At 42.9% G+C, this 26,005-nt stretch overlaps 1 protein-coding gene across 5 annotated transcripts in view; it reads right to left on the bottom strand.

Annotated features, from left to right (window-relative positions):
- The window catches only part of SEPTIN12 (septin 12), a 220,580-nt gene that overhangs the window by 68,029 nt on the left and 126,546 nt on the right, over positions 1 to 26,005 (bottom strand). For 3 of the 5 annotated variants that reach the window (XM_056533384.1, XM_056533385.1, XM_056533386.1), the window contains exon 2: positions 1,050 to 2,663. In XM_056533384.1, coding sequence (XP_056389359.1) covers positions 1,050 to 2,663 — 1,614 coding nt within the window. Of the gene's footprint in view, positions 1 to 1,049; positions 2,664 to 18,859; positions 18,999 to 19,037; positions 19,065 to 26,005 lie in introns of those variants that run through there. The other 2 variants (XM_056533387.1, XM_056533383.1) reach the window with 2 other exon arrangements.

The following is a 26,005-nucleotide window of genomic DNA, read 5'->3' as shown; positions in this document are numbered from 1 at the left end:
CCGTTCCAAATGTTTGTTGAAACCATCGTATGTTGAGGGATCCGTGCAATGTTAAGTATAGGACAGTGGTCTACAACCTGCGGACCTCCAGATGTTGCAAAGCTACAACACCCAGCATGCCCGGACAGCCATTGGCTGGGAGTTGTAGTTTTGCAACATCTGGAGGTCCGCAGGTTGAAGACCACTGGTATTGGAGGTTATACTCACGTGTCCCCGCCGCTCTGGACCGTCACCGCTCGTCACCGCTGCCCTGGATGTCGCCGTCCATCGCTGTCGCCGCGTCCCCGGGTGTCCCCGACGCTCCAGCAAGGCCTCTGCTTCCCCGGCATCCTCACTCTCCGTCGCCGCCATCACGTCGTTACGCACGCCGCTCCTATTGGATGACGGGACGGTGTGCGCAGCGATGTGATGACGACAATGGAGAGCGCCGACGATGCAGGGGATCCCGAAGAGGACGCGCCGGAGCCCCGAGGACAGGTAAGTGATCGTCAGCGGACCACACGGGGCACCGTAAACGGCTATCCGGGGGCAGCTGAAGCAGTCTGCGCTGCCGGATAGGTTGGGGGGGGGGGTCACTGTATAGGAAAAGTAAGTGCACCCAATCCATAGTTTATAGATTTGTAAAATACTTATATTTAAAAATCTTAATCCTTCCAGTACTTATCAGCTGCGGTATACTACAGAGGAAGTTCTTTTCTTTTGGAATTTCCTTTCTGTCTGTCCACAGTGCTCTCTGCTGACACCTCTGTCCGTCACAGGAACTGTCCAGAGCAGGAGAGGTTTGCTATGGGGATTTGCTCCTACTCTAAACAGTTCCTGATATGAACAGAGGTGTCAGCAGAGAGCACTGTGGTCAGACAGAAAGGAAATTCAAAAAGAAAAGAACTTCCTGTTTAGCATACAGCAGCTGATAAGTATAGGAAGGGTTAAGATTTGTTAATAGAAGTAATTTACAAATCTGTTTAACTTTCTGGCACCAGTTGATAAAAAAAAAAAAAGGAGTACCCCTTTAATGGACCATTGTCCACTACTATACATAGGTTTCTTACCTTCCAATAGGGAATCTGTGATCTTTAATTTCTCTTCCACCGACTCCCGCTGAACATCTTCTTCTTTACACGACACCGTTGCAGGGGCTTCTGGTTTTACCTTAGTCTTGGGTTCTAGACGTAAGCAATGATGAAGGGGAGGAACTCCATTCCTGGATACTTCTGAGAACCTCTGGTTTTGCAGGCTGTCATGTGCATAAGGGATCGAGGTCACATGTCCATTTCCTTGTATCCTACTCGGAAAGGAAGGCTTTTCTTGGGCCACGGTATCTTGTACACTCTTTATAAGATCGGCTACACGACCGGCTGACTTTTCGATGACCATGTCCTCTCGGGCACACCGATCTTGTAGAATATCGGTATCGGCTTTGTTAAAGGAATTGGCTCTCTGCATCATGGATCTGAGCCTCTCAGTTGATGAATGTATCTCTGAAGACTTCATGTTGTTGACATGGTTTGCTTCTTGGCCAAATTCCTGTTGGGGTGCTGGCATCAAAATGCCAGAAATAGGTGGCACTTGGTTGGTGAAGTTATTGACACTTGGTGTCCTCCCACTAGGTGGATGAGGTGACATCTGAGGTGGACTCTTGTAGGCCACTTCTGTCTTCTCCTTGGTTTGATGAGAGGACACACCAGGATTGGAATGAAGGTTGACTCTTAGTTGGGTCCGCGGCAATGGTCTGTTGAGCTGCTCTGGACCAGAAACACTAGATCTTCCTATAGAGCTCTGCAGAGACACCGGGAACTTCTGAAGAGTGGCTGGCTGGACAGGCCCGAAAACTGGAGGAGGAGATGGTGAGGAGGTCAAGCTGCAGTTGAGAGGTGTACATTCTGTAGGTGGTGATGATGACGAAGAAGAGGAAAATGAAGGCTCACGACTGATGGATATGGCGTTTCTAGACTGAGGACGTTTGTAGTCTGGTGATGGTGAACTCCAACCCTCTGAGGGTGGATATCCAGCATCTGGAGAAGGAACCAGGTCAGGGATCGGGTCTTCAGCAATATGAAGATCCAGAGATGGCAAAGAGCCATGGTTCTTGGTAGCCACCGGTACCAGACGGACTCCAGGTCGCTCGATCTCTGAATGAAACACATTTCCGTGAGATGAGAATTTTTTCAGGACTGGGCTGGTTACACTGGAGATTGTGATACCGGAGCCCACCGAGGTCTGTGTAGGACGGAGCGATTGGAAAGGCTTAGTTGGAAGTGGACACTCTAGGCTGGAGGTGGAGCTGTGGAGGCTCTCGCTGTCACTGCCTTGTCCAGAAGAAGAGAAGCTGTTAGGATGGAGTCGTGTCTGGAAAGAAGAGACACGGGTGAGGCCTTGTCCTGCCGTCCCATTGGCCTTAGCCATCTGCATGGTCCCACGGTTAAAGGACAGGCTACTGGTGATCCTGGACTTGAGAACAGGACTCTGGGACGGACTACAGCTGGAGCTGATTCGGATACGGGACTGGTAGAGTGGCTGGTGGGATCCTGTAGATATCTGGCTGTCCCCGTTGCTTGTTCGCGACACAGGAGGTTGACCCGGACTGAAGGGAGATGCGAGCGGAGACGTTGAGGAAAACACCGGAGCGTCGTCGATATCCTCCATGTCAAATGATCTTTTCAAAGCTGTGGAGAAAATGAAAGGGCGGTCAGGGTGTCATAGAAATAAAGTTATGTTATTCAAAATGTATAAAATATTGTACTTTCTACTAGTAAACAGGACTCTACTAGTAAACAGGACATGTGTTACATATAAAAGCAAAATACTGTACGCAGAACATCTAACGATCATACAAAATATGGTACTCAAGGTTAGATGGTTATCAAGTTTTAAATAAAATCATTTATTAATTAAAAATAAAATGTATATAATATCACAACTAGCCTTATAGTGTGGTGACAGGTCACAGGTCCCTTGTGACACACTCAGGGTAGGATCAATATAACAAGTAATAGTAAAAGGACCTAAAATTGCAGCGCATCAAAACTAAGACCGGTACTTGATTAGTTTTGATTTTAGGTGCTTTTACTATTAAAGAGGTATTCCAGGAAAAAACTTTATATATATATATATATATATATATATATATATATATATATATGTAATCAACTGGCTCCATAAAGTTAAACAGATTTGTAAATTGCTTCTATTAAAAAATCTTCATCCTTTCAGTACTTATGAGCTTCTGAAGTTGAGTTGTTCTTTTCTGTCTAAGTGCTCTCTGATGACACCTGTCTCGGGAACCACCCAGTTTAGAAGAAAATCCCCATAGAAAACCTCTTCTACTCTGTGCAGTTCCCAAGACAAGCAGAGATGTCAGCAGAGAGCACTGTTGCCAGACAGAAAAGAACAACTCAACTTCGGCAGCTGACAATTATTGAAAGGATTAAGATTTTTTAATAGAAGTTATATACAAATCTGTTTAACTTTCTGGAGCCAGTTGATATATAAAAAAAAAGTTTTTTACTGGATAACCCCTTTTAATTGTGTCATAAGGGCCCTGTATATACATTTTTAATTGATAACCATCTAACCTTGAGTACCATATTTTGTATGATCGTTAGAATTTTATTATGACTAATAATTGATCTTGGTTTCTGTTTACTTTTGAGTGCCACATTTAAAAAAATATATATATTCAATTTTTATTTTATCATTTTTTATAGGACATTTTTCCTATCACTTAATTATATACCGTGTATATCTATCTACGGTATCTATCTATCTACGGTATCTATCTACGGTATCTATCTACGGTATCTATCTACGGTATCTATCTACGGTATCTATCTATCTACGGTATCTATCTATCTATCTACAGTATCTATCTATCTACGGTATCTATCTATCTATCTATCTACAGTATCTATCTATCTACGGTATCTATCTATCTATCTATCTACGGTATCTATCTATCTACGGTATCTATCTACGGTATCTATCTACGGTATCTATCTATCTACGGTATCTATCTACGGTATCTATCTACGGTATCTATCTACGGTATCTATCTAGGGTGTCTATATACGGTATCTATCTACGGTATCTATCTATCTACGGTATCTATCTACGGTATCTATCTACGGTATCTATCTACGGTATCTATCTACGGTGTCTATCTACGGTGTCTATCTACGGTGTCTATCTACGGTATCTATCTATCTACGGTATCTATCTACGGTATCTATCTATCTACGGTATCTATCTATCTACGGTATCTATCTATCTACGGTATCTATCTATCTACGGTATCTATCTACCTATCTACGGTATCTATCTATCTATCTATCTACCTACCTACCTATCTATCTATCTATCTATCTAGCCTTGAGGACTGGGATACCATTCTCTTTATACTCCTGGGGTGTTGGAGCCCATTTCCAGTAACCTCGTCTATATATAGGAAAAGTAATATGCACCCAATCCATAGTTTGTAGATTTGTAAGTTACTTCTATTTAAACATCTTAACCCTTCCAGTACTTATCAGCTGCTGTATACTACAGAGGAAGTTCTTTTCTTTTTGAATTTCTTTTCTGTCTGACCACAGTGCTCTCTGCTGACACCTCTGTCTATGTCAGGAACTGTCCTGAGCAAGATAGGTTTTCTATGGGGATTTGCTCCTACTCTGGACTGTTCCTAAAATGGACAGAGGTGTCAGCAGAGAGCACTGTGGTCAGACAGAAAATAAATTCAAAAAGAAAAGAACTTCCTCTGTAGTATAGAGCAGCTGATAAGTATTGGAAGGATTCAGATTTTTAAATAGAAGTTTTTTACAAATCTGTTTAACTTTCTGGCACCAGTTGATTTAAAAGAAATAAAAATAAAATGTTTTCCATCGGAGTACCCCTTTAAAGGGGTACGCTAGTGGACATTCTTGTAATCACTTGTGTACCGAGCGAGGCAACCTAATCTTAAGTGACATATGGATACTGACAGAAATAATATAACTAGACCAGTGTGGCTCCAGCTGTTGCAAAACTACAACTCCAAGCAAGCCCGGACAGCCTTCGGCTGTCCGGGCATGCTGGGAGTTGTAGTTTTGCAAAAGCTGAAGGCAAACTGGTTGGGAAACGCTGAATTAGATTTTGCAACAATATCAAATATATAAAAGGTACCTAAAGGGGTACTCCGGTGGGGAATTTTTTTTTTTTTTCAAATCAACTGGTGCCAGAAAGGTATAAAGATTTGTAAATTACTTCTATATAAAAATCTTAACTCTTTCAGTACTTATCAGCTGCTGTATGCTCCACAGGAAGTTGTGTAGTTCTTACCAGTCTGACCACAGTGCTCTCTGATGACACCTCTGCCCATGTTGGGAACTGTCCGGAGCAGGATAGGTTTGCTATGGGGATTTGCTCATGTTCCGAACAGCTCCTGACATGGACAGAGGTGTCAGCAGAGAGCACTGTGGTCAGACTGGAAAGAAATACACAACTTCCTGTGGAGCATACAGAAGCTGATAAGTACTGGAAGGATTAAGAGATTTAAATAGAAGTAATTTACAAATCTGTTTAGCTTTCTGGCACCGGTTCATATAAAAACATTTTTTCCCACCGGAGTACCCCTTAAAAAAAATGTTTCTTTTTTTTTTTTTTTTTTTTATGAAGAAGGCTGAAGTGCATACTGACAAATAGGATCTGTACAACCATCTGACGTGTTTATGATGATGTGTATGTGGAGATTTATTCTAAGATAAAAGAGTTTAAATTGAGGTGGCCCAGTACAGAAGTTGTACCCTAGCTGTCCTGTCAGGCAGCCTCCTTACAGTGTCCCCTGACCCCTCCCCCCCGGCACTTGTTTCCCTTCTATAGTTATATACAATACACAGTATAAAGATAACAGTGTTATAGCTTTAAGAACAGTTGTCATGTGATTAAACAGTTGTCATGTGACCTGGTGAGGTATCAGTGACCATGTGACCTAAGGGTGACCTATGGGACCCCTCCTAGTCTCCCCTATATAAGCCCTGGGAGGAGCTAGCTCACTCTCCTGAGTTCCAGTTAAGTCTTGGCTGAGGTCCAGTGCAGTCAAGTCCTAAGAGAGTGTCTGGAGTCCAGAGGAGGCCTCAAGTCAACCACACAACCCCCAGGTCCCAGTCAGAGCCTGGTAAGCTACAAACGGGGTTTAGTCAGTCTCAGTCAAGTCAGTCAAAGTCAACCTGTCTTCAGTCAGCGTGGCCTGCATCTAAATTGTCCCAGTCCACTACAAGTCCCAGCAAGCCCTAAGGTCTCTGAAGTCACTGGTCACCTCCATGGGCCCTGGCTAAGCTGTATAGACTATTCCACCTGTCTGACTCAGTAAAGCTACCGTTGTTCCATAACTTGGCGTCGGAGTCATTTTTGCCCCCGTGCCTAGCCCAGGATCCAGCGGTATACCTTCGGGTGGTATTGAGGATAAACCATGCCCTGGCGTCACGAACACAAGGGGTTAATGCCATCTGCCCCTAGGGTAATTCCATCTGCCCTCATCACACCCCATACCACAAAATGTCAACATGGTGCTGACAGATTCCACTTGGCAACCATCAGCGATGTGAACGCAGCCCTAGATGTGTACGAGACACGTAAGTAAAAGGAGATGGAAAGTTACTGAACGTTCGAGGTGGAATTTAGTATGAACCATCCCCAAATAGAACCTTGTTTTCGGCTGGACATATACATCAAATTGCCGTCATCGGAACGCTCATTTGGCAGCTATATCTCCCCATCCTTCTATACATATGCGCACTCAGCTTGGCTAAGCATGCACGTGTTCTTAAATTGGAGAAAGGAGAAAACCACTGCCAAACACCTTACATGAAATCTAAAATTCCAGATCTTTTACACCCCTGACATCTGCCGCTGAGGGAAACCACCAATCAAATTAGATTGTTGGCCGATCCCACTGGAATCGACACGTGTCCCAGCCACTATTCTGTACGAACAATGTATGTGGACCATCAGAACCCCCTTTTCACCTAACTCCTTTACTTGTTGACCACAAATTTGGGGTACTCCGATGGAAAACTATTTTTTTTAAATCAATTGGTGCCAAAAAGTTAAACAGATTTGTAAATTACTTCTATTTAAAAATCTTAATCCTTCCAGTACTTATCAGCTGCTGTATGCTCCACAGGAAGAAAATATATTTTCTGTCTGGCCACAGTGCTCTCTGCTGACACCTCTGTCCATGTCAGGAACTGTCCAGAGTAGGAGCAAATCCCCATAGCAAACCTATGCTGCTCTGGACAGTTCCTGACAAGGACAGAGGTGTCAGCAGAGAGCACTGTGGTCAGACAGGAAAAAAAAATACAAATAGAAAAGAACTTCCTGTGGAGCATACAGCAGCTGATAAGTACTGGAAGGATGAAGATTTTTAAATAGAAGTCATTTACAAATCTGTTTAACTTTCTTGCACCAGTTGATTAAAATATATATACATATATATTAATTTTCCACCGGAGTACCCCTTCAAGGCCGGGTTCACACTACGGAATTTTTCTAGCAGAATTCCATTTAGAAATGCTCAGAAATTCTGGTGCAGCAGAGTCCCATTGCTGGCAATGGGATTCCGCTGCACAGTGCACACTGCAGAGTTTTTGAGGCGGACTTTCCGCCCGGAAAATCCACTCGAAAAATTCTGTAGACATTGCCGTTAATGGGGACAGCCATGCGTCCGGTCCTAGCGCCGACTGATTTAGGCGGCACTGGCCACACTCGGAAGCTCCGGATGGAAGATGAACCCGGTTTTAGGGTCTATTCATTCGGCAGAACTTCTGTTTCCGAAATTCCCCCTCAAATTAAAGCCCATAGACTCCTATGGGATTCCGCACTCCCATTCCCACTTCTGAAATTCCGCTTGCGGAATTTCAGAAGTGTGAATGGGAGTGCGGAATCCCATAGGAGTCTATGGGCTTTAATTTGAGGCGGAATTTCGGAAACGGAATTCCGCCAGCGGAAATTCCGCCGTGTGAATAGAACCTTAAGCCTTCGGATAAAGATATTAGAATGAAAAATGATGGATTTCGTCTTGGATTGAAGCTGAAGACATCCCAGATGATGGACCGTCATGTATGTTGTAGTCTCCCGATTTATGGATACAAGGTGGCTTTATAGTAAATTGTCCATTGACTTCCATGGATTGGCCGGATGATTCTCTGAAGATCTACGTGATCTTCCTCGTGACTTTATTTGGACTTCACCAATGTAGATCCCAACACATTCACAGACACGTCCGCAAACATCTACAAGTTTTATTATCCCGAGACAGAGGAACGGAAGAAGAAAACTGCGATTATAAAGATGGGAAAATCCCCCGATCCGGCTTGGAGAAGAACATCAGGCTCCATGTGGGCCATACCAAGCCCATCCATATACGGTGCTATCATACGGGGGGACGGCAGCCAAAATACTGACTTAATAACATTGTAACTCTGAACTCCCAGAAAACCCACAATATCCTTTATCCATTAAAGGTAGGAACAATGGAGGTCTGTGCTGGAGGAATGTGGAAGCCGTCGCACAGCTGTACTGCACATATGTCTGTCAGCCTCCCGTCACCGCTCCTTTATAGAGATGTTATGTTTTCTGTATAAAGAGATCACAAATCACAGGGCCGGGACCCAGTATGCTGTATTGTGGGCTGTAAAGGAGATAGATATGAGATAGATAGATAGATAGATATGAGATAGATAGATATGAGATAGATAGATAGATAGATAGATAGATAGATAGATATGAGATAGATAGATATGAGATAGATAGATAGATAGATAGATAGATAGATATGAGATAGATAGATATGAGATAGATAGATATGAGATAGATAGATAGATACGAGATAGATAGATATGAGATAGATAGATAGATATGAGATAGATAGATATGAGATAGATAGATATGAGATAGATAGATATGAAATAGATAGATATGAGATAGATAGATATGAGATAGATAGATATGAGATAGATAGATATGAGATAGATAGATATGAGATAGATTAGATAGATAGATATAAGACAGATAGATATGAGATGAGATAAATAGATATGATAGCTAGATGTGTGATAGAGAGATATATCTATCTCATATCTATCTATCTCATATTTATCTATCTCATATCTATCTATTTCATATCTATCTATCTCATATCTATCTATCTCATATTTATCTATCTATCTATCTCATATCTATCTATCTATTTCATATCTATCTCATATCTATCTATATCTATCTCATATCTATCTCATATCTGAGATAGATAGATAAATATGAGATAGATAGATATGAGATAGATAGATAGATATGAGACATATAGATAGATATAAGATAGGAGATCCAAAAGGATAGGGGATAAGTTATAGACCGCGGGGGGTCTGACTGCTGGGACCCCCACAATCTCCTGAACGGGGCCCCGGCAGTCTGCCGGAAGTGGCCGTTCTGACCCCCGCAGGAAGCCGCGGTTGTCAAGCCCCCTCCATCTATCTCTATGGAATACTTGGAGGGGGTGTGTCGGCCGGCGCCCCCTTCCAGCAGACTGCCAGGGCCCCGTTCAGGAGATCGTGGGGTCCCAGCAGTCAGACACCCCCCTGGGATCTATATCTTATCCCCATCCTTTTGATAGGGGATAAGTTATTTTTCACTACAGAACTCCTTTAATGTTTCTGTCTTTGAATAAAACCTTGATTATATCCGGCGAATGAAATCCCTTGTAGACCTCATACTTCTCACAGCTGAAGGTTTGTTACTGTTGTAGTAAGTATCACGCACACTATATATCTCTGGGCGTCTCTGACTGACACCTCATCCACCCTCAGAGCCAGGACGTGTGATGGATTTGTGATGAGGAGGGGACAGTGAACATCCCCTTGGTGCGGCCTCCCCGGGGGCCACGACTTATGCAGGAATAAGAACATATCTGATGGGATGACATGTATTTCACTATACTCTGCTCCCCCCCCTCCAGGCGGCTGGAGATGATGGAGCAGGTCATGTGCAAACACGCGAGCGGGGCCTCATTGCCTCCACAAATATGGGTTATACCTAGACATCAGCGCCACTTGTCTATGGGGCGTATGTCATCTGTCATGAATGTGCAAATATGAAGTTATTGCCACACGGAGGACAAAGTATAGGCAATATCTCTGCATTCCTCTGTGCTGCAACAGCTGGAGGCACACTGGTTGGAAAACACTGTAGTTCTGCAACAGCTGGAGGCACACTCGTTGGAAAACACTTATATTGATGCAGAATCAGTTCAGTGTTTTCCAACTAGTGTGCCTCCAGCTGTTGCAGAACTACAGAGTTTTCCAACTAGTGTGCCTCCAGCTGTTGCAGAACTACAGTTTAAGATTTCATATATATTTTATATCGTTGCAGAATCAGTTCAAATATATATTAAATCTTAAACTGTAGTTCTGCAACAGCTGGAGGCACACTAGTTGGAAAACACTGAACTGATTCTGCAACAATATAAAATATATATTAAATCTTAAACTAGAGCTGGGGGCCCTTTTGCATTAAAGTCTACAGAAAAACAGTGTCGCAAAAGTACAACTCCCAGCATGCTGGGAGTTGTACTTTTGCAACAGCTGGAGGCACCCTTGTTGGGAAACACAACTAGAATCTGCAGATATGCTTATATTGTTGACTAGAGCTGGGGGCGCTGTTGCATTAAAGTCTATGGAAAACACTGTTGAAAAGTGGTACTACAAGCGAGAAAAATTTTCGGCCATATAGAAAGCTTACAAACTTGACTCACCCCATAAAGCTAGCAGGACAGAATCACCCCTCAATCTCCGTAAGTACTACAGCTACACGAGAAGTGAATGTTTAGCTGTCTTGCAGATTGATACTTTAATAGCAAAGTGCCTTGGATATCCAATAATGCGTCTTCCATTGTCATTAAACACGACGCATTTGCTGGCATGCCAAAGGTTAAAAGAAATCTCTTCCTAATTTTAAATGGTAGAAAAGATGCCCAGAAAAAAATAAACTTCCCTATTGAGACTTCTATTTGCCTCCAGACATAAAAGGAAAAAAAACCCACGAGAGGAACTAAACAATTACAACAATTGTGCCCAAAAATGTCTACCCCTAGGGCACTGAAACATATGGCTGCCAGGTCCTACCTCACGTATATTCAGATAGCCATGTTAGGGTCTCAACCAAAGAAATATGTGCGCTATTAACCTCTTTATTTATCAGAAGTAGAACTATAGCCAAAAAAAAAAAACGTCGTCAATATACCTATCTTTCACATACCACTCTCATGGTGAGTGCATGTTGTAAGGTCTTTTGTTTTTCTTATATATCAATGTTATCTACATTCTTTGCAGATCTAGAATAGAAAAAAATCACAAACTCATGGCTAGGACACTGTATGGGACCCCAAAAAGTATTTTAGGTCCAGTTATCCAAGGTTTAGATGTACATGGTTGTGCTATCGAGTCCTCATGTGATGTGGGCACCGGGGCAGCACAGTTTATATTATGTTTGGATTGTGTGTGTTATTAACCCCTTCATCTCTCTATTGTTGGGTAGGGGGGGGCAGGAGAGAAAAAGAAATCATCGTCAATATACCTAACCCTTACTCCCAAAATACCAAAAAGCTATTGTTTTTTCTGATATATCAATGTTATCCACATTCCTTACAGTGTAGACTATAAGATAGACAATCTTATGGTAGGACCCCAAATGGGATCCCCCAATTACCTTTAGGTCTCTATTACATTTTAGATTTGTTATGTACTGACCATGTTTAGGCCACATAGGCAAAAAAGAGGGAAAGTCCGGCATACGAAACTCCAACTTTATTTAGGCAATAAAAGCAGGTACAAACACGATATATGCCATCTTAAGGACATCTGGACGCGTTTCGGGTGGATATACCACCCTTTGTCACAGATGTCACCTGGGTCAGTGCGGGTCCGTACACAGAACATGAAGTCCAGTAGATCCGGCCTCCTCCCTGCTAGGCCACCTAGCCCTGACATTATGTTGGCACACTCCATGTTATCCTTTATCTTTTCTTGTTTACCCCAAATACTACAATTTTGGGGTAAACCTGAGGAACTTGGACGAGACACCAACAATTGGCTATAATAACTGTCTATTAAGATGGCCACAATCTCCAATAAGTTTAACCCGTTATGGCTTAAGCCGTATACGGCCCCAGGAAATGGAACATATGGCCTTGTCTTCGTCCGCCATGGTTAATGACACAACAAAGAGGAGCAGCGTCCCGGGATGACCCTTTTAGCCCCACTTATGGTCTGTGAAGAGAGGAAGTGAATTAAGGCCATGTCTGCCGCCGTCTGTGTAGGATCACTTTCTAGCTCACACTCAAGGAGAAACTCCAGAGCTGACATCCGACTTATCCTCTACTTCCTGAGAGAAGACGTTGGAGACTTCAGAGCAGACCTCCTGTCAGAGGGGAGCCATGCTTTACATTTTACCCAGCGGGAGTGGATGATGGGCGATAATCCCTTATCATCAGTCCCCATCCATTTCCTATACATTTATTTATATTTTTCCCAAATAACAGGAACTGGAGCTGTGGAAAATTCAGAAAAAAGGAGCGGAACGGCGCATTTTGGTCCAATGGCGAACGAGAAAACTGGTCGGAAACAGATAAAACAGATAAAACAGATGGAAAATATCTGGTTGGGAAGCTAAGTGGTCGCCTTGGAGCTCTGGGGTCCTAGGTTCAAATCCCACCAAAGACAACATTTGCAAGGAGTTTGTATGTTCTCCCTGTCTGTGTGGGTTCCTCCGGTTTCCTCCTACACTCCAAAACATACAGATTTAGATTGTCAACCCCAATGGGGACAGGGACCAATATAAGTGATGACAAGCTCTGCACAGTGCTGTGGAACATATTGGTGCTATAGAAATAAGGGAATTATTATTATGAAACAAAGGAATTTATACTTTTATTTATTATTATTATTATTATTATTATTATTATTATTATATTATTATTATTATTATAAATAAGGGAATTATTAAATAAAGGAATTAATACTATTATTATTATTAATAATAATAATAATAATAATAAATAAAGTTTTTTTAAATTAGGATTATTAGGATGATAATAATTATTAGTAATAAATAAATGGATTATTTTACCAAAAATTATTATTATTATTATTTAATAAAGGAATTATGTTTTAATTTAATTAAACTTTTATTATTAGTAGTAATAATATAATAATAAATGCATTATTTTATTTATTATTATTCTATGTATTATAATGATAATAATAATGTTAAGGAATTATTATTATTATTATTATTATTATTATTATTATTAATGGTTGCAGTTCACGCCTGTAGGTTTCATCGCTCTTGGCTTCCATTGGTGGAATGCAGATCTATTGATTGACATGAAAAAAGTTTCAACTACAATGGCCGACAAGGCATGAAAAAAAGGATGGCAAATCAGCTTTTTGAGAGGTATCGGCCATTGGTTGCCTGTCCGTACATGTGAAATGTTTAAAGGGGTTATCCAGGAAAAAACTTTTTTTTATATATATCAACTGGCTCCAGAAAGTTAAACAGATTTGTAAATTACTTCTATTAAAAAATCTTAATCCTTCCAGTACTTATGAGCTGCAGAAACGGAGTTGTTCAGTGCTCTCTGATGACACGTGTCTCGGGAACTGTCCAGAGTAGAAGCAAATCCCCATAGCAAACCTCTTCTACTCTGTGCAGTTCCCGAGACAAGCAGAGATGTCAGCAGAGAGCACTGTTGCCAGACAGAAAACAACAACTCAACTTCAGCAGCTGATAATTATTGGAAGGATTAAGATTTTTTTATAGAAGTAATTTACAAATCTGTTTAACTTTGTGGAGCCAGTTGATAAATGAAAAAAAGTTTTTTTCCTGGAATACCCCTTTAATGTATAGCAGCTTCACCCAGGAAGAACACACATCCTGGCCTCACCCAATGACAATTATTAGGGTCCTGTCACTTTAAATATCCTTGAATGCCCCATATACATATAAAGCCCTGCTGTACATGATGTGATTTATATCACTTGTGGTAATGGTGATAAGCGGCGCAGAATCCGTCTGATGTACCGCGGTGATAATATGCGGTTTATAATTTGTCATATGGAGTGAGACAAGCAGACATTACATTCCCACAACCCTGCACAACATCAGTGCAGGATCCCGGGCGAGTCTGGTTCTGTCACACTGTAGCAGGGGCCATATTCGAATTTGCGATATTTCGCGAATATATGGATGAATATGTGTCCTATGTTCGCGAAATTTGCATATTCGCTATGTTCATTCTTTTTTTTTTTTTCCCCATGTGAAAATTCATAATGAAATTTGCATAGTGCGCATGCGTAATTATATCTTTCACCGAAAAGAAGGGAGGGATCAGTGTCCAGTCTGGAAGTGACGATATTCGCATAAAAATTTGCATAAAAAATAAACGAATATTCGACATTGTGAATATATATCACTATATTCTAAATATTCGCGAAATCGTGAAGTGCTGATATTCGCGGTAAAAATTTGCATTTCGAATATTCGCACTCAATACTATCTGAGGGATAGCTGAGATACACAGTTCAGTGGACAGTATCCTATATGACAGGCTTAGATACACAGCTCACCAGACAGTATCACATAGGAGAGGTTTAAATACTGTATAAAGTTACTTAGATACACTGGTGCTGTGAAACATCACACATAAAAGCTTAGATACACAAACAGTATCACACATGACAGGCTTGCATACAGCAGATTATCATACAGTATCACACACAATAGGCTTAGATACAGCAGCTCAGCAGACAGTTTTTTACATTGTGGTCATCGATACAGTTCCCATTTTACAATATCAAACATGATAGTGTTAGATACACTGGTCCTGCAACACTGTATCATAAATGATAGGGTTAGATACAGAAGCTTAGGATACAGTGTCACACATGATAGGCTTAGATACAACAGTTCACCATACAGTATCACACACTATAGGCTTAGATATAACAGCTCAGCAGACAGTATCACACGTGATAGGCTTAGATACACAGAGTAGCAGACAGTATCACACGTGATAGGCTTAGATACACAGAGTAGCAGACAGTATCACACATGATAGGCTTAGATACAACAGCTCAGCAGACAGTATCACACATGATAGGCTTAGATACAGCAGCTCAGCAGACAGTATCACACGTGATAGGCTTAGATACAGCAGCTCAGCAGACAGTATCACACATGATAGGCTTAGATACAGCAGCTCAGCAGACAGTATCACACATTATAGGCTTAGATACAGCAGCTCAGCAGACAGTATCACACATGGAAATCTTAGATACAGCAGCTCAGTCGAAAGCATCGCACATGCTAGGTTTAGATACAGCAGCTTAGGATACAGTATCACACATGGAAATATTAGATACAGCAGCTCAGTCGAAAGCATCACACATGCTAGGCTTAGATACAGCAGCTTAGGATACAGTATCACACAAGGTGTTCTTAGAGGCAGTGCCCATATCACAATATCAGACATGATAGTGTTAGATACGCTGGTTCTGCAACACAGCATCATACATGGTAAGCTTAGATACAGCAGCTCAGTAAAAAGTATCACACATGACAGACTTACATACAGCAGCTCAGCATATAGTACCACACATGACAGGCTTACATACAGCAGATTAGCAGACAGTATCACACACCACAGGCTTAGATACAGCAGCTCAGCAGACAGTATCACACATGGTAAGCTTAGATACAGCAGCTCAGTAAACAGTATCGCACATGACAGACTTAGATACAGTGCCTCTTTCGCAATATCAGGCAAGATAGTGTGATACACTGGCATTACAACACAATATCACACATGATGGGCTTAGATACAGCAGCTGAGCAGACAGTATCACACATGACAGGCTTAGATACAGCAGCTCAGCAGACAGTATCACACATGACAGGCTTAGATACACAGAGTAGCAGACAGTATCACACATGACAGGCTTAGATGCAGCAGCTCAGCAGACAGTATCACACATGACAGACTTAGATACAGTGCCTCTTTCGCAATATCAGGCAAGATAGTGTGATACACTGGCATTACAACACAATATCACACATGATGGGCTTAGATACAGCGGCTGAACAGACAGTATGGCACATGACAAGCTTAGATACATGCAGGGTGACAGTGTTTCACAACCCGGGAGCCTCCAGCTGTTGCAAAACTACAACTCCCAGCATGCCCGGACAGCCGTTGGCTGTCCGGGCATGCTGGGAGTTGTAGTTTTGCAACAGCTGGAGGCGCCCTGGTTGGGCTACACTGGAGTGTGCGGTACAGTGCTGTTATCTAAGCCGGCCTGTATCTATAGTTGTTATGTCCATTTGCTGGGGGTGACCTCATCTTCCTCCTCCTCACCATCTGTTCCTACTCTCTCTCAGATCTTATCAGGATGTTCGTCAGGGGGGGGTTTATTTCCCAGCTAATTGTTTATCTGGACACTTTGCCGCCCCTGATCCCCCCCCAGAGAGGAAGAAAAACATTGTCACATTGTGGCTACAGTATCATGGTGACCACCGGGGACACATATGGTGACAGGGACATTTAAAGGGGACGCGCAGCCTGGACGATGGATGAGGAATCCGCCATAATCTCCTATAAGTGACATCCAGAAGGGGTTAGCCCTGATGAGACCCCGGGGGCGGGGGTGTCTGGGGTGCGGGGTCACCTATTACTACAGACCCCTCTAATGGAGCTCCGCGTTGTCATCCAGAGCTGCTCTTCATATAAAAAATTGTTGATTGACATCAGGTTTTGGGGCATATGCTGCTATACAGTACATCAGCAATTTTTTTAGGGGTCCTAGTCCTGATGCTCAGTACTACAATTCCCAGAATGCATTGCTTTCCCTTAGCTCTCACCCTGCCTACTCCTCTCCCACAGCCCTCCTGCCGTTTCCCCACACAGAGATTTTGCAGACTAGAACACAACCAGTAAATCTGCAGCACCTGTTATTCATTCCCTGTCTGCTCCTCTGCCTGCAGTATTGCTCAGCACAAGGCAGCATGCTGTGACATCACCTCAGTCTTCCCTTAATGTAGAGAAGATATATATGTATATGGGTATATAACAGGGAGAGGGTGATGTAGACTGTAGGGGCTGGTCAGACAGGATGACATCACTCAGGGGGCGGGGCTAGAGCTCAGAGACAGGATCCAGCCATACCTCCTGAGACTGCGGAGGATCAGGAGTTGTCTTTGGAGAGAGGGAGAAGCCGAGGTGCTTAGAGACAACACCACACTGACAATAAGAGTGTGGTGGCCCAGTATGGGATGGTGTTACCCCATACCTTCCCTGCCCTGTCAGGCAGTGTCCCTCCATGTCCCAAGGGCCCCCTGCAGTGTCTCCCCTATTGTAAATATGCATTATGCTGTGTATTGTACCTTTAACAAGTTATCCCATGTGATTGTTACCCAGGAGGTACCAGTGACCAGGTGACCTCAAGAGTGACCTATGGGCTCCCTGCAGCCACAAGTCAAGTACAATTAAGCTAATGTCACTGTCCTGTCAGTCACAAGTCAGTCAAGTCACCCAGCGTGGCCTGCACTAAATTCTCCTGTCCAACTACAAGTTCCAGCAAGCCTGCGAGGTCTCTGAGTCACTGGTCACCTCCTTGGGCCCTGGCTGAACTGTCTACCCTCAGTAAAGCTACCGTGCCTAGCCCAGGATACAGCGGTATACCTTCGGGTGGTTAAGGGTAAACCACACCCTGGCGTCACGAATACAAGAGGTTAATGCCATCTGCTCCTAGGGTGACAACATCTGCCCTGCACCTCACACCCCGCCATATCACAACTTGACTACACAACTTCCTGTCAGGAGATAGGGAGGAGTCAGGGAGCATCTGAGACAACATTACACTGACAATGAGAGGACTACACAAATTCCTGTCAGGAGATAGGGAGGAGCTGGGGAGCTGCTGAGACAACACCACACTTACAATGAGAGGACTACACAACATCCTGTCAGGAGAGAGGGAGGAGCTGTGGATCTGCTGGGACAACACCGATCTGATAATGAGAGGACTACACAACTTCCTTTCAGGAGAGAGGGAGGAGTCAGGGAACCTGATGAGACAACACCACACTGATAATGAGAGAACTACACAACTTCCTCTCAAGGGGAATCAGACAAAAGCATGCTGAAGCCGGCTGTCAAGGCATGCTGGGAGTTGTAGTTTTGTAACAGCTGGAGGGCCACAGTTTGGACATTGCCAGTCTTAAAGGAGGGGCCCCTCACTTACCGGACCTACCATCTGCATGGGTTACATACCTGCTCTTCTCCCCTCCATGTAAGTCAGTATAATGCCCATCCCTCCCATGGTCCCATCTTTGTAATGTCCGTTATAAATATAGCTCTGAGGTAATGAGATCTCCATTTCTTACTATTATTTATTGCTCCCACCTGTGGTTTCGGCTGCGGCGCATTTTCCTCCAGTCTAAAAATAATATTTATTTATTATTCATGAAAGAAACTGTATCTAAAATAGGGAGCGTTAACAAGGCCTCGGCTTCTGAGGACATCGGCGTGACCCGAAATATCCCAGGCGGAGGCGCGGCGGCGCGGGGACACGGACTGCGCAAAACATTGACAACGTTTCCTATAACTTTCATGCTGGGAGTTGTAGTTTTGCCACAGCTGGAGGCACACTGGTTGCTATGGACATTGTACCTAACAACTCAACCTAAAAGACTGTCCCTGGGTGTCCATAGCAACAAGACTATGGAGCCTGTGGTGTCACTACCGGTAGATAGGGGACAGGTGGCTTGGCAGTAGACGTACCATGTCTTTCCCTAGTTCCTTCTGCAGTAGTAATCAGATTTGTTGTTAGTTGTATAAGCCCCTTTAGACTCCTGGTAGCCCCAGGAAGGGTTGAGGGCCCGTTGTGAGGGCCAGGCGGCATGCACACTTGTTGACACAAGCAAACTCCCATCAGGCTCTTAGGAAACTAAATGACTACCTGGAATTCCACCCAGCAGCTCCTCATAATCACCTCGGAAGGAGAGGGCGGGGCAGAAGGTCAAAGGTCATGTTACCTCGGATGAGACCAAACCTATGGGTGAGGAGCTAGTGGGCCCAAAGGGAGAGTCCATACAAAGACACTAAAATCTCTATTGAACGATAGACGTAGACAGCTTAGATACAACAGCTCAGCAGACAGTATTGCACATGATAGGCTTAGATACATAATAGGCCTAGATACATGGCTCAGTAGACAGTATCACACATAATGGACTAAGGCTAATTTCACACTGTGCATCATAGCGTCCATTAGAGGTGCTCATTGGGGGGGGGGGGGGGGGGACGACTCCCTGACATAACGCATGCACTGCGCCATTTAACACATTTCTGCATACACATTAAAGGGGTACTCCGCTGCTCAGCGTTTGAAACAAAAACTGTTCTGAATGCTGGAGCCAGCAGCTCGTGACATCATAGCCCCGCCCCCTCATGATGTCATGCCCCCGGCCCCTCAATGCAAGTCTATGGGAGGGGGCGTGACAGCGTCACGCCCCCTCCCATAGACTTGCATTGAGGGGGCGGGGTGTGACATCATGAAGGGGCAGGGCTATGACGTCACGAGCTCCCGTCGACGGTTTTAGTGTTCGGAACAGTACCCATTTAATTTAGCAAATTTGCCTCCTCCTCCTGATGATATTCCAGCTCCTTTCCTCCCCATGTTGACACCTCATTGTCTGGGTTACAGACCACAACTCCACTCCAGAAGATGAAGTTGAGCCGGTGTTTATGTTAATATACATATACATATATATATATATATATATATATATATATATATATATATGGTCAGGCAGTGGTTAGGCTGGCGTGCATGTGTGTATACCAATTTTTCTAGAGTAGAGCTGTGGTCTGTAACCTAGACAATGAGGTGTCAACATGGGGAGAAAAGGTACGTAAATATCAGGAGGAGGATATGACTGTATTTACAAAAATATTAGACTTGAGGTGCCCGACAAGTTTCACTACTTTAGTGGGGATAGGGATACTCCTTTAAATCAAGTTTTTGGTGATATTTTTTATTTTTATTTATTGATTTATTTTATTTTCAACCAGTGTGCCTCTAGCTGTTGCAAAACTACAACTCCTAGCATGCCCAGACAAACTTACGTTGTAGTTTTGCAATTGCTGGAAGTACACTGGTTGGGGAACACTGACCTACATTTAAAAAAAAAAATCTTTAAATCTTGCAGTTCCAATTCTGGCCACTAGGGCTAAAACCTAAGCTAAGACTTCCTGTTCTGTACAGATCACTTCTCAGCAGCCTCCTCCCTATCATCACAGACAGGAGTACAGTGAAAAGTGACACCAGTAGATAGATCACACAGGGACACACTATAGCTGTTGCTGACAGATCAGCCTCCCCCTCCCTGTAGAACTACATCTGAAAAGGTCACAAAGCACGCCCAGACAACTTTCCAATTCATGTTAATGAAACAACTCAGGCAAGATGGCTGCCCCGATGATAATGTACATTAATCTAATCCAGCGGCTCAGAAAACCATACCAGGCATCATGTGATCTCCTCCTCTGATTCGTTCTATAGTATAATAGTACCATAATATGAAAATTATCAAAATGGCGCCATATCCTAATAAAGACATTTGTGGAGGAATCCAAGATGGCGGAGAATCCCCCAGTTTTTGTGTGCGACATTGAAGCAAAAGCTTTTATACTTGACCCCCTTGGCGTCTGGCGGGGAAATGAGCGGGATTATTAGGGTCGCAGCTGTAGGACTCTAACTTGACCCATATAACCTCCCAGCCACTTCATAAATAACTTACGGCCATCTCCAACAAGCTGGTGCAAATGAATTGGGGACGTCAGCCGTAAAGGGAAAACGCTTAAGGTATGGCGTTTTAATTACGGCTGCTCAACACCGATAATTATAGTCCAGCGCTTAAAAGGTCAAACATGGAAGTAGCCATAACAGAAGGTGGGGGAGGTATGAGGTGCTGTGCAACATTTGAGAGGTTAACCGGATACTATAAAAAATCTTCCTAGTTGCAAAACTACAACTCCCAGCATGCCCGGACAGCCAACGGCTGTCCGGGCATGCTGGGAGTTGTAGTTGTGTAACTGGACTAAGGACAGGATCATTTCTGCAAACCAGGCATAAGTAATCAGATTTTTCTAAGAATTTTTTTATTCTGACAATTATTGTGAATGGGCCATTTAAAGGGGTACTCCAGTGAAAAACTTTTTTTTTTTATTTAAATCAACTGGTGCCAGAAAGTTAAACAGATTTGTAAATTACTTCTATTAAAAAAAATCGTAATCCTCCCTGTACTTATTAGCTGCTGAATACTACAGAGGAAATTCTTTTCCGTTTGAAACACAGAGCTCTCTGCTGACATCACGAGCACAGTGCTCTCTGCTGACACCTCTGTCCATTTTTGGAACTGTCCAGAGTAGGAGAAAATCCCCATAGCAAACATATGCTGCTCTGGACAGTTCCTAAAATGGACAGAGATGTCAGCAGAGAGCACTGTGGTCATGATGTCAGCAGAGAGCTCTGTGTTTCAAAAAGAAAATAATTTCCTCTGTAGTATTCAGCAGCTAATAAGTACAGGAAGGATTAAGATTTTTTTTAATAGAAGTAATTTAGAAATCTGTTTAACTTTCTGGCACCAGTTGATTTAAAAAAAAAAAAAAAAAAGTTTTTCACCGGAGTACCCCTTTAAGGTTAAGATGGTGTCATAATAGCCCCTCCCCTTCCTCTCTCCAGTTCATTGCTAAACCAGCCTTGAGTTAAAGGGGTACTCCCATGGAAAACTTTTTTTTTTTTTAAATCAATTGGTGCCAGAAAGTTAAACAGATTTGTAAATTACTTCTATAAAAAAAATCTTAATCTTTCCAATACATTTTAGGGGCTGTATACTACAGAGGAAATGCTTTTCTTTTTGGATTTCTCTTATGTCACGACCACAGTGCTCTCTGCTGACCTCTGCTGTCCATTTTAGGAACTGTCCAGAGCAGCATATGTTTGCTATGGGGATTTTCTCCTGCTCTGGACAGTTCCAAAAATGGACAGAGATGTCAGCAGAGAGCACTGTGGTCGTGACATAAGAGAAATCCAAAAAGAAAAGCATTTCTTCTGTAGTATACAGCCCCTAAAAAGTACTGGAAGGATTAAGATTTTTTTAATAGAAGAAATGTACAAATCTGTTTAACTTTCTGGCACCAGTTGATTTAAAAAACAAAAGTTTTCCACGGGAGTACCCCTTTAAATGGTTTGAGACAGATTGGTTGCTAGGGACACCGTGCCTGATTGACAGGCAGTGTATCCATAGCAACCAGTCAGCCTCCAGTGACTCAGATGTTCACATGCGCGTTATAGCTGTCACGTATTCCCTTTAAAATCAAGATGATGTCATAATAGCCCCTCCCCTTTCTCGTCTTAGTTCATTGCTAAATCTGCCTTGAGCGGAAGGTTTGAGGCGCACTGGTTGCTAGGGACACAGTGCCTGATTGACAGGCAGTGTATCCATAGCAACCAGTCAGCCGGGAGTTGGATTGTTCATGTACTGACATCTTGGCAGCATTCGGCACTAGTAATCAGATTTCTGTATAAAACCAATACATCCTTTTCGGCATGCCGGTTCACACTACGGAATTTCGGAGCGGAATTCTGCTTTGAAATTTGGATTGGAAACTCTTGAGTCCCAATGCTGTTCATGGGATTCCACTGCACAGTGCACACTATGAAATTGTAGCGGCAAAACTTTCCGCTCCTGACATTGCTCATCCGAAATAATGCATTGCCGTCTATGGGGACCGGCAATGTCTGCGCAGTCCTAGCATTGACTGATGTCTGAATATTTTCAGGTGAAGATTCCGTTGTGTGAACCTGGCCCAACATCTTAGGTGGCATTGGTAATCAGATAAAGAAAAAAAAAATAACATATATATATATATATATATATATATATATACACACACACACACACACACACACACATATATATATATATACACACATACACACAGTTTATAAATGAATATATTAAAAATATTTAAAAAAATATTCAGTAATAAAAAAAAAAAATATATATATATATAGTATATTATTAAAAAATTATATTTATATATATATATATATATATATATATATATATACACACACACACACACATATATATATTATTTTTTTAAACTGATTGCTTGGGAAGGGGATGCGCTATTTCAAGAAGAATATTTCTTTGTCATATGTATGACATTTATCTTTTTTTTTTTTTTTTGTAAAAAAAGAAATAAATAGATAAATAATACTAATATGTTGGGATAGAGACCCTCTTTGACCTTTCAAATGACTAAGGAAGTTCCCCAACCAGGGTGCCTCCAGCTATTGAAAAACTACAACTCCCAGCATGCCCGGACAGCCTTTCCCAAACGGGGTGCCTCAAACCTTGCAAAACTACAACTCCCAGCATATCTGGAAAAGCATTTCCCAACCAGTGCTCCTCCAGCTGTTGCTAAACTACAACTCCAAGAAAACGGCTGTCTGGGCATGCTGGGAGTTGTAGTTTTGCAACAGCTAAAGTGCCTGGTTGGAAATCACTGGACCAAGACAAGATAATATCTAAAAACCAGTCATTTCTCAGGCATTAGTAATCAGATTTTTTAAAATAAAATAAAAAAATTAAATAAATTACAATAATTATATACATTGAAATGAAGAACCAAGAATGGACCAAAGACCCCATCATTTCCCTCCGTCATTTGACAAGCGTGGCTGACATATTTTTTTCCAAGGCATAAAAATGTTGAGATATCTCATTTCAAAGGCATCTGTTTCTTTAGAGGCCATTCCTATGGCAGCAAAGACATTTAAGTAGAATTACGGCGGAGGATTTCCGAGGTTCTCCTGCTCCTTGTCTATACATATTGTCCATACTTGCACAGCTGTTAATCCAAACCATACCTTGGAGCGACTTCAAAAGAGAGCGAACAATGTGCGCATGGCTGAGCGCCCTCATTGTATTGACAGAAGGTGAAGGGTCCTCTGTAGGTAAGACCAGTGTTTGTCAATGACTTTGTAATAAACTTTATATACGATGGAAATGTGGCATTGTCTTCCTTTGATGGGGCCATTGTGAGGGGGGTAACCTGTGATAGCGGTGGGGGGGCAGATTAGATAACAGAGGTTACGCACTTAGGAGAAAGAGATAAAGAGATAGAAAGATTACAGTATAGAGACTGAGGCACCCAACAATGTCAGTCAGGGGCTCTGCCCTGGAGAGGTACAAAGTGCCGAGTATCAGATCAGTCAACTAAAAACTGCCAGATACAATCTGCTTTGTGAACATGGTCAGACCCTCTTCAATATGGCTGCATTCCTAGAAGGTGTCCAGAAAAATGGTTTAAAAATCTGGTTATTGCAGCAGAGAGGTACTTGTACAATCTTTCTTTCTGAAAATGGTCAAAACCTCTTAAATGTGTGTGGTGTCCCGGTACAGGACTCGGTCCTGTCCCTTTGTCTGGAGTCCCCTCAGCCATGCTAATGGTCTCTCCTGAAGGGCTAACCCCCTAGTCGCCTCTTAATATGTTAATATCTAATGTATATATTTAATTTATTTAAGATACCTCTGTATAGGACCTTAGAGGTCACGTGCTTTTCATCTATGTTATGTTATGGTTTAAGGACCTTTGGGTCATGTGATATACCCAGAGTTCCAGAGGTCAGGACTGACAGGTTCTGCTGACCAATGAGCTTTGTCCCTCCCCCTTAGTATATAAGGGGCTGCTGCCACTAGATTTGCTCTTTTGGCTCTTACTTCTCTTCCTGCCGGATTATCAGAAAAATCACATCTCATATCTCATCATCAATCCAAGCTAGGCCTGAAGCCTTATCTTCTGCAGCCACTAAACCGTGAGTTATCCAGCTCAAAACTACTAAAATCCTGTGTGACTATTACAACTCAATTATCATAAATTCAGTAGCACATTGGCTACCAAACCAAAGCTCATTGCACTCAGAAGTCCCAGCAAACCTGTGAGGAGCCTGAACTACGGTCCTCTGTACAAAAACTGTTTTGTTATCTGCAGTTGCATAAAATATGCAGTAAAGTTTATTGCGGTTTTCATCAATATCTGCTGTGGACATTCCTTTATTCATCCCTACCGTTTGTGGGACGGTTGGTGGTAGGACCATTACCCTAAGGAAACTGCATCCTGGCGTCACGACAACAAAGGGTTAATACCAAAACCCTACACTATTAACTGCACCACCCACATATGGCAGCAAAGGATAGGGGATAACATGTCTGATCGCAGGGGTCCCGCCGTTGGGGACCTCCGCGATCTCAGCTGCGGCACCCCGGACATCCGGTGCATGGAACAAACTTCGATCCTTTCCCGCATGACTGGCGATGCGGGGAGGAAGCTCATGACGTCACGGCCATGCCCCGCTCTTCACATCACAACCACACCCCGCTCGGGATATCACAACCACACCCCCTCAATGCAAGTCTATGGGAGGGGGCGTGATGTCACAAGTGGGGCATGGCATTGACTTCACAAGCCTCCGTCGCTGTACCTGACGACTCTAAACGGACGCTGGGTGGGGTGCAGTAGGGAGATCATGGGTATCCCCAGTGGCAGGTCCCCCCGCGATCAGACATCTTATCCCGTATCCTTTGGATAGGGGATAAGATGTCTTGGGGGGGAGTACCCCTTTAATGGGAGCATCGACCTACCTACCTCACAACTACTGGGGACTTCTACCTAAAAGAAGGAAGGTTTTCTACCTACCTACTTACTGGGGGCTTCTACCTAAAAGAAGGAAGGTTTTCTACCTACCTACCTACTGGGAGGCTTCAGCCTAATAGGGGGATTCTTTACTTGCCCATCTTCTGGGGGATTCTACCTAAAAGGGGAGGATTACCTACTTATCTACTGGGGGCTCCT

The sequence above is a fragment of the Hyla sarda genome, chromosome 8 (genome assembly GCF_029499605.1).
Source record: "Hyla sarda isolate aHylSar1 chromosome 8, aHylSar1.hap1, whole genome shotgun sequence".
Taxonomy (NCBI): domain Eukaryota; kingdom Metazoa; phylum Chordata; class Amphibia; order Anura; family Hylidae; genus Hyla; species Hyla sarda.
This window is presented reverse-complemented; position numbering and strand designations above follow the sequence as displayed.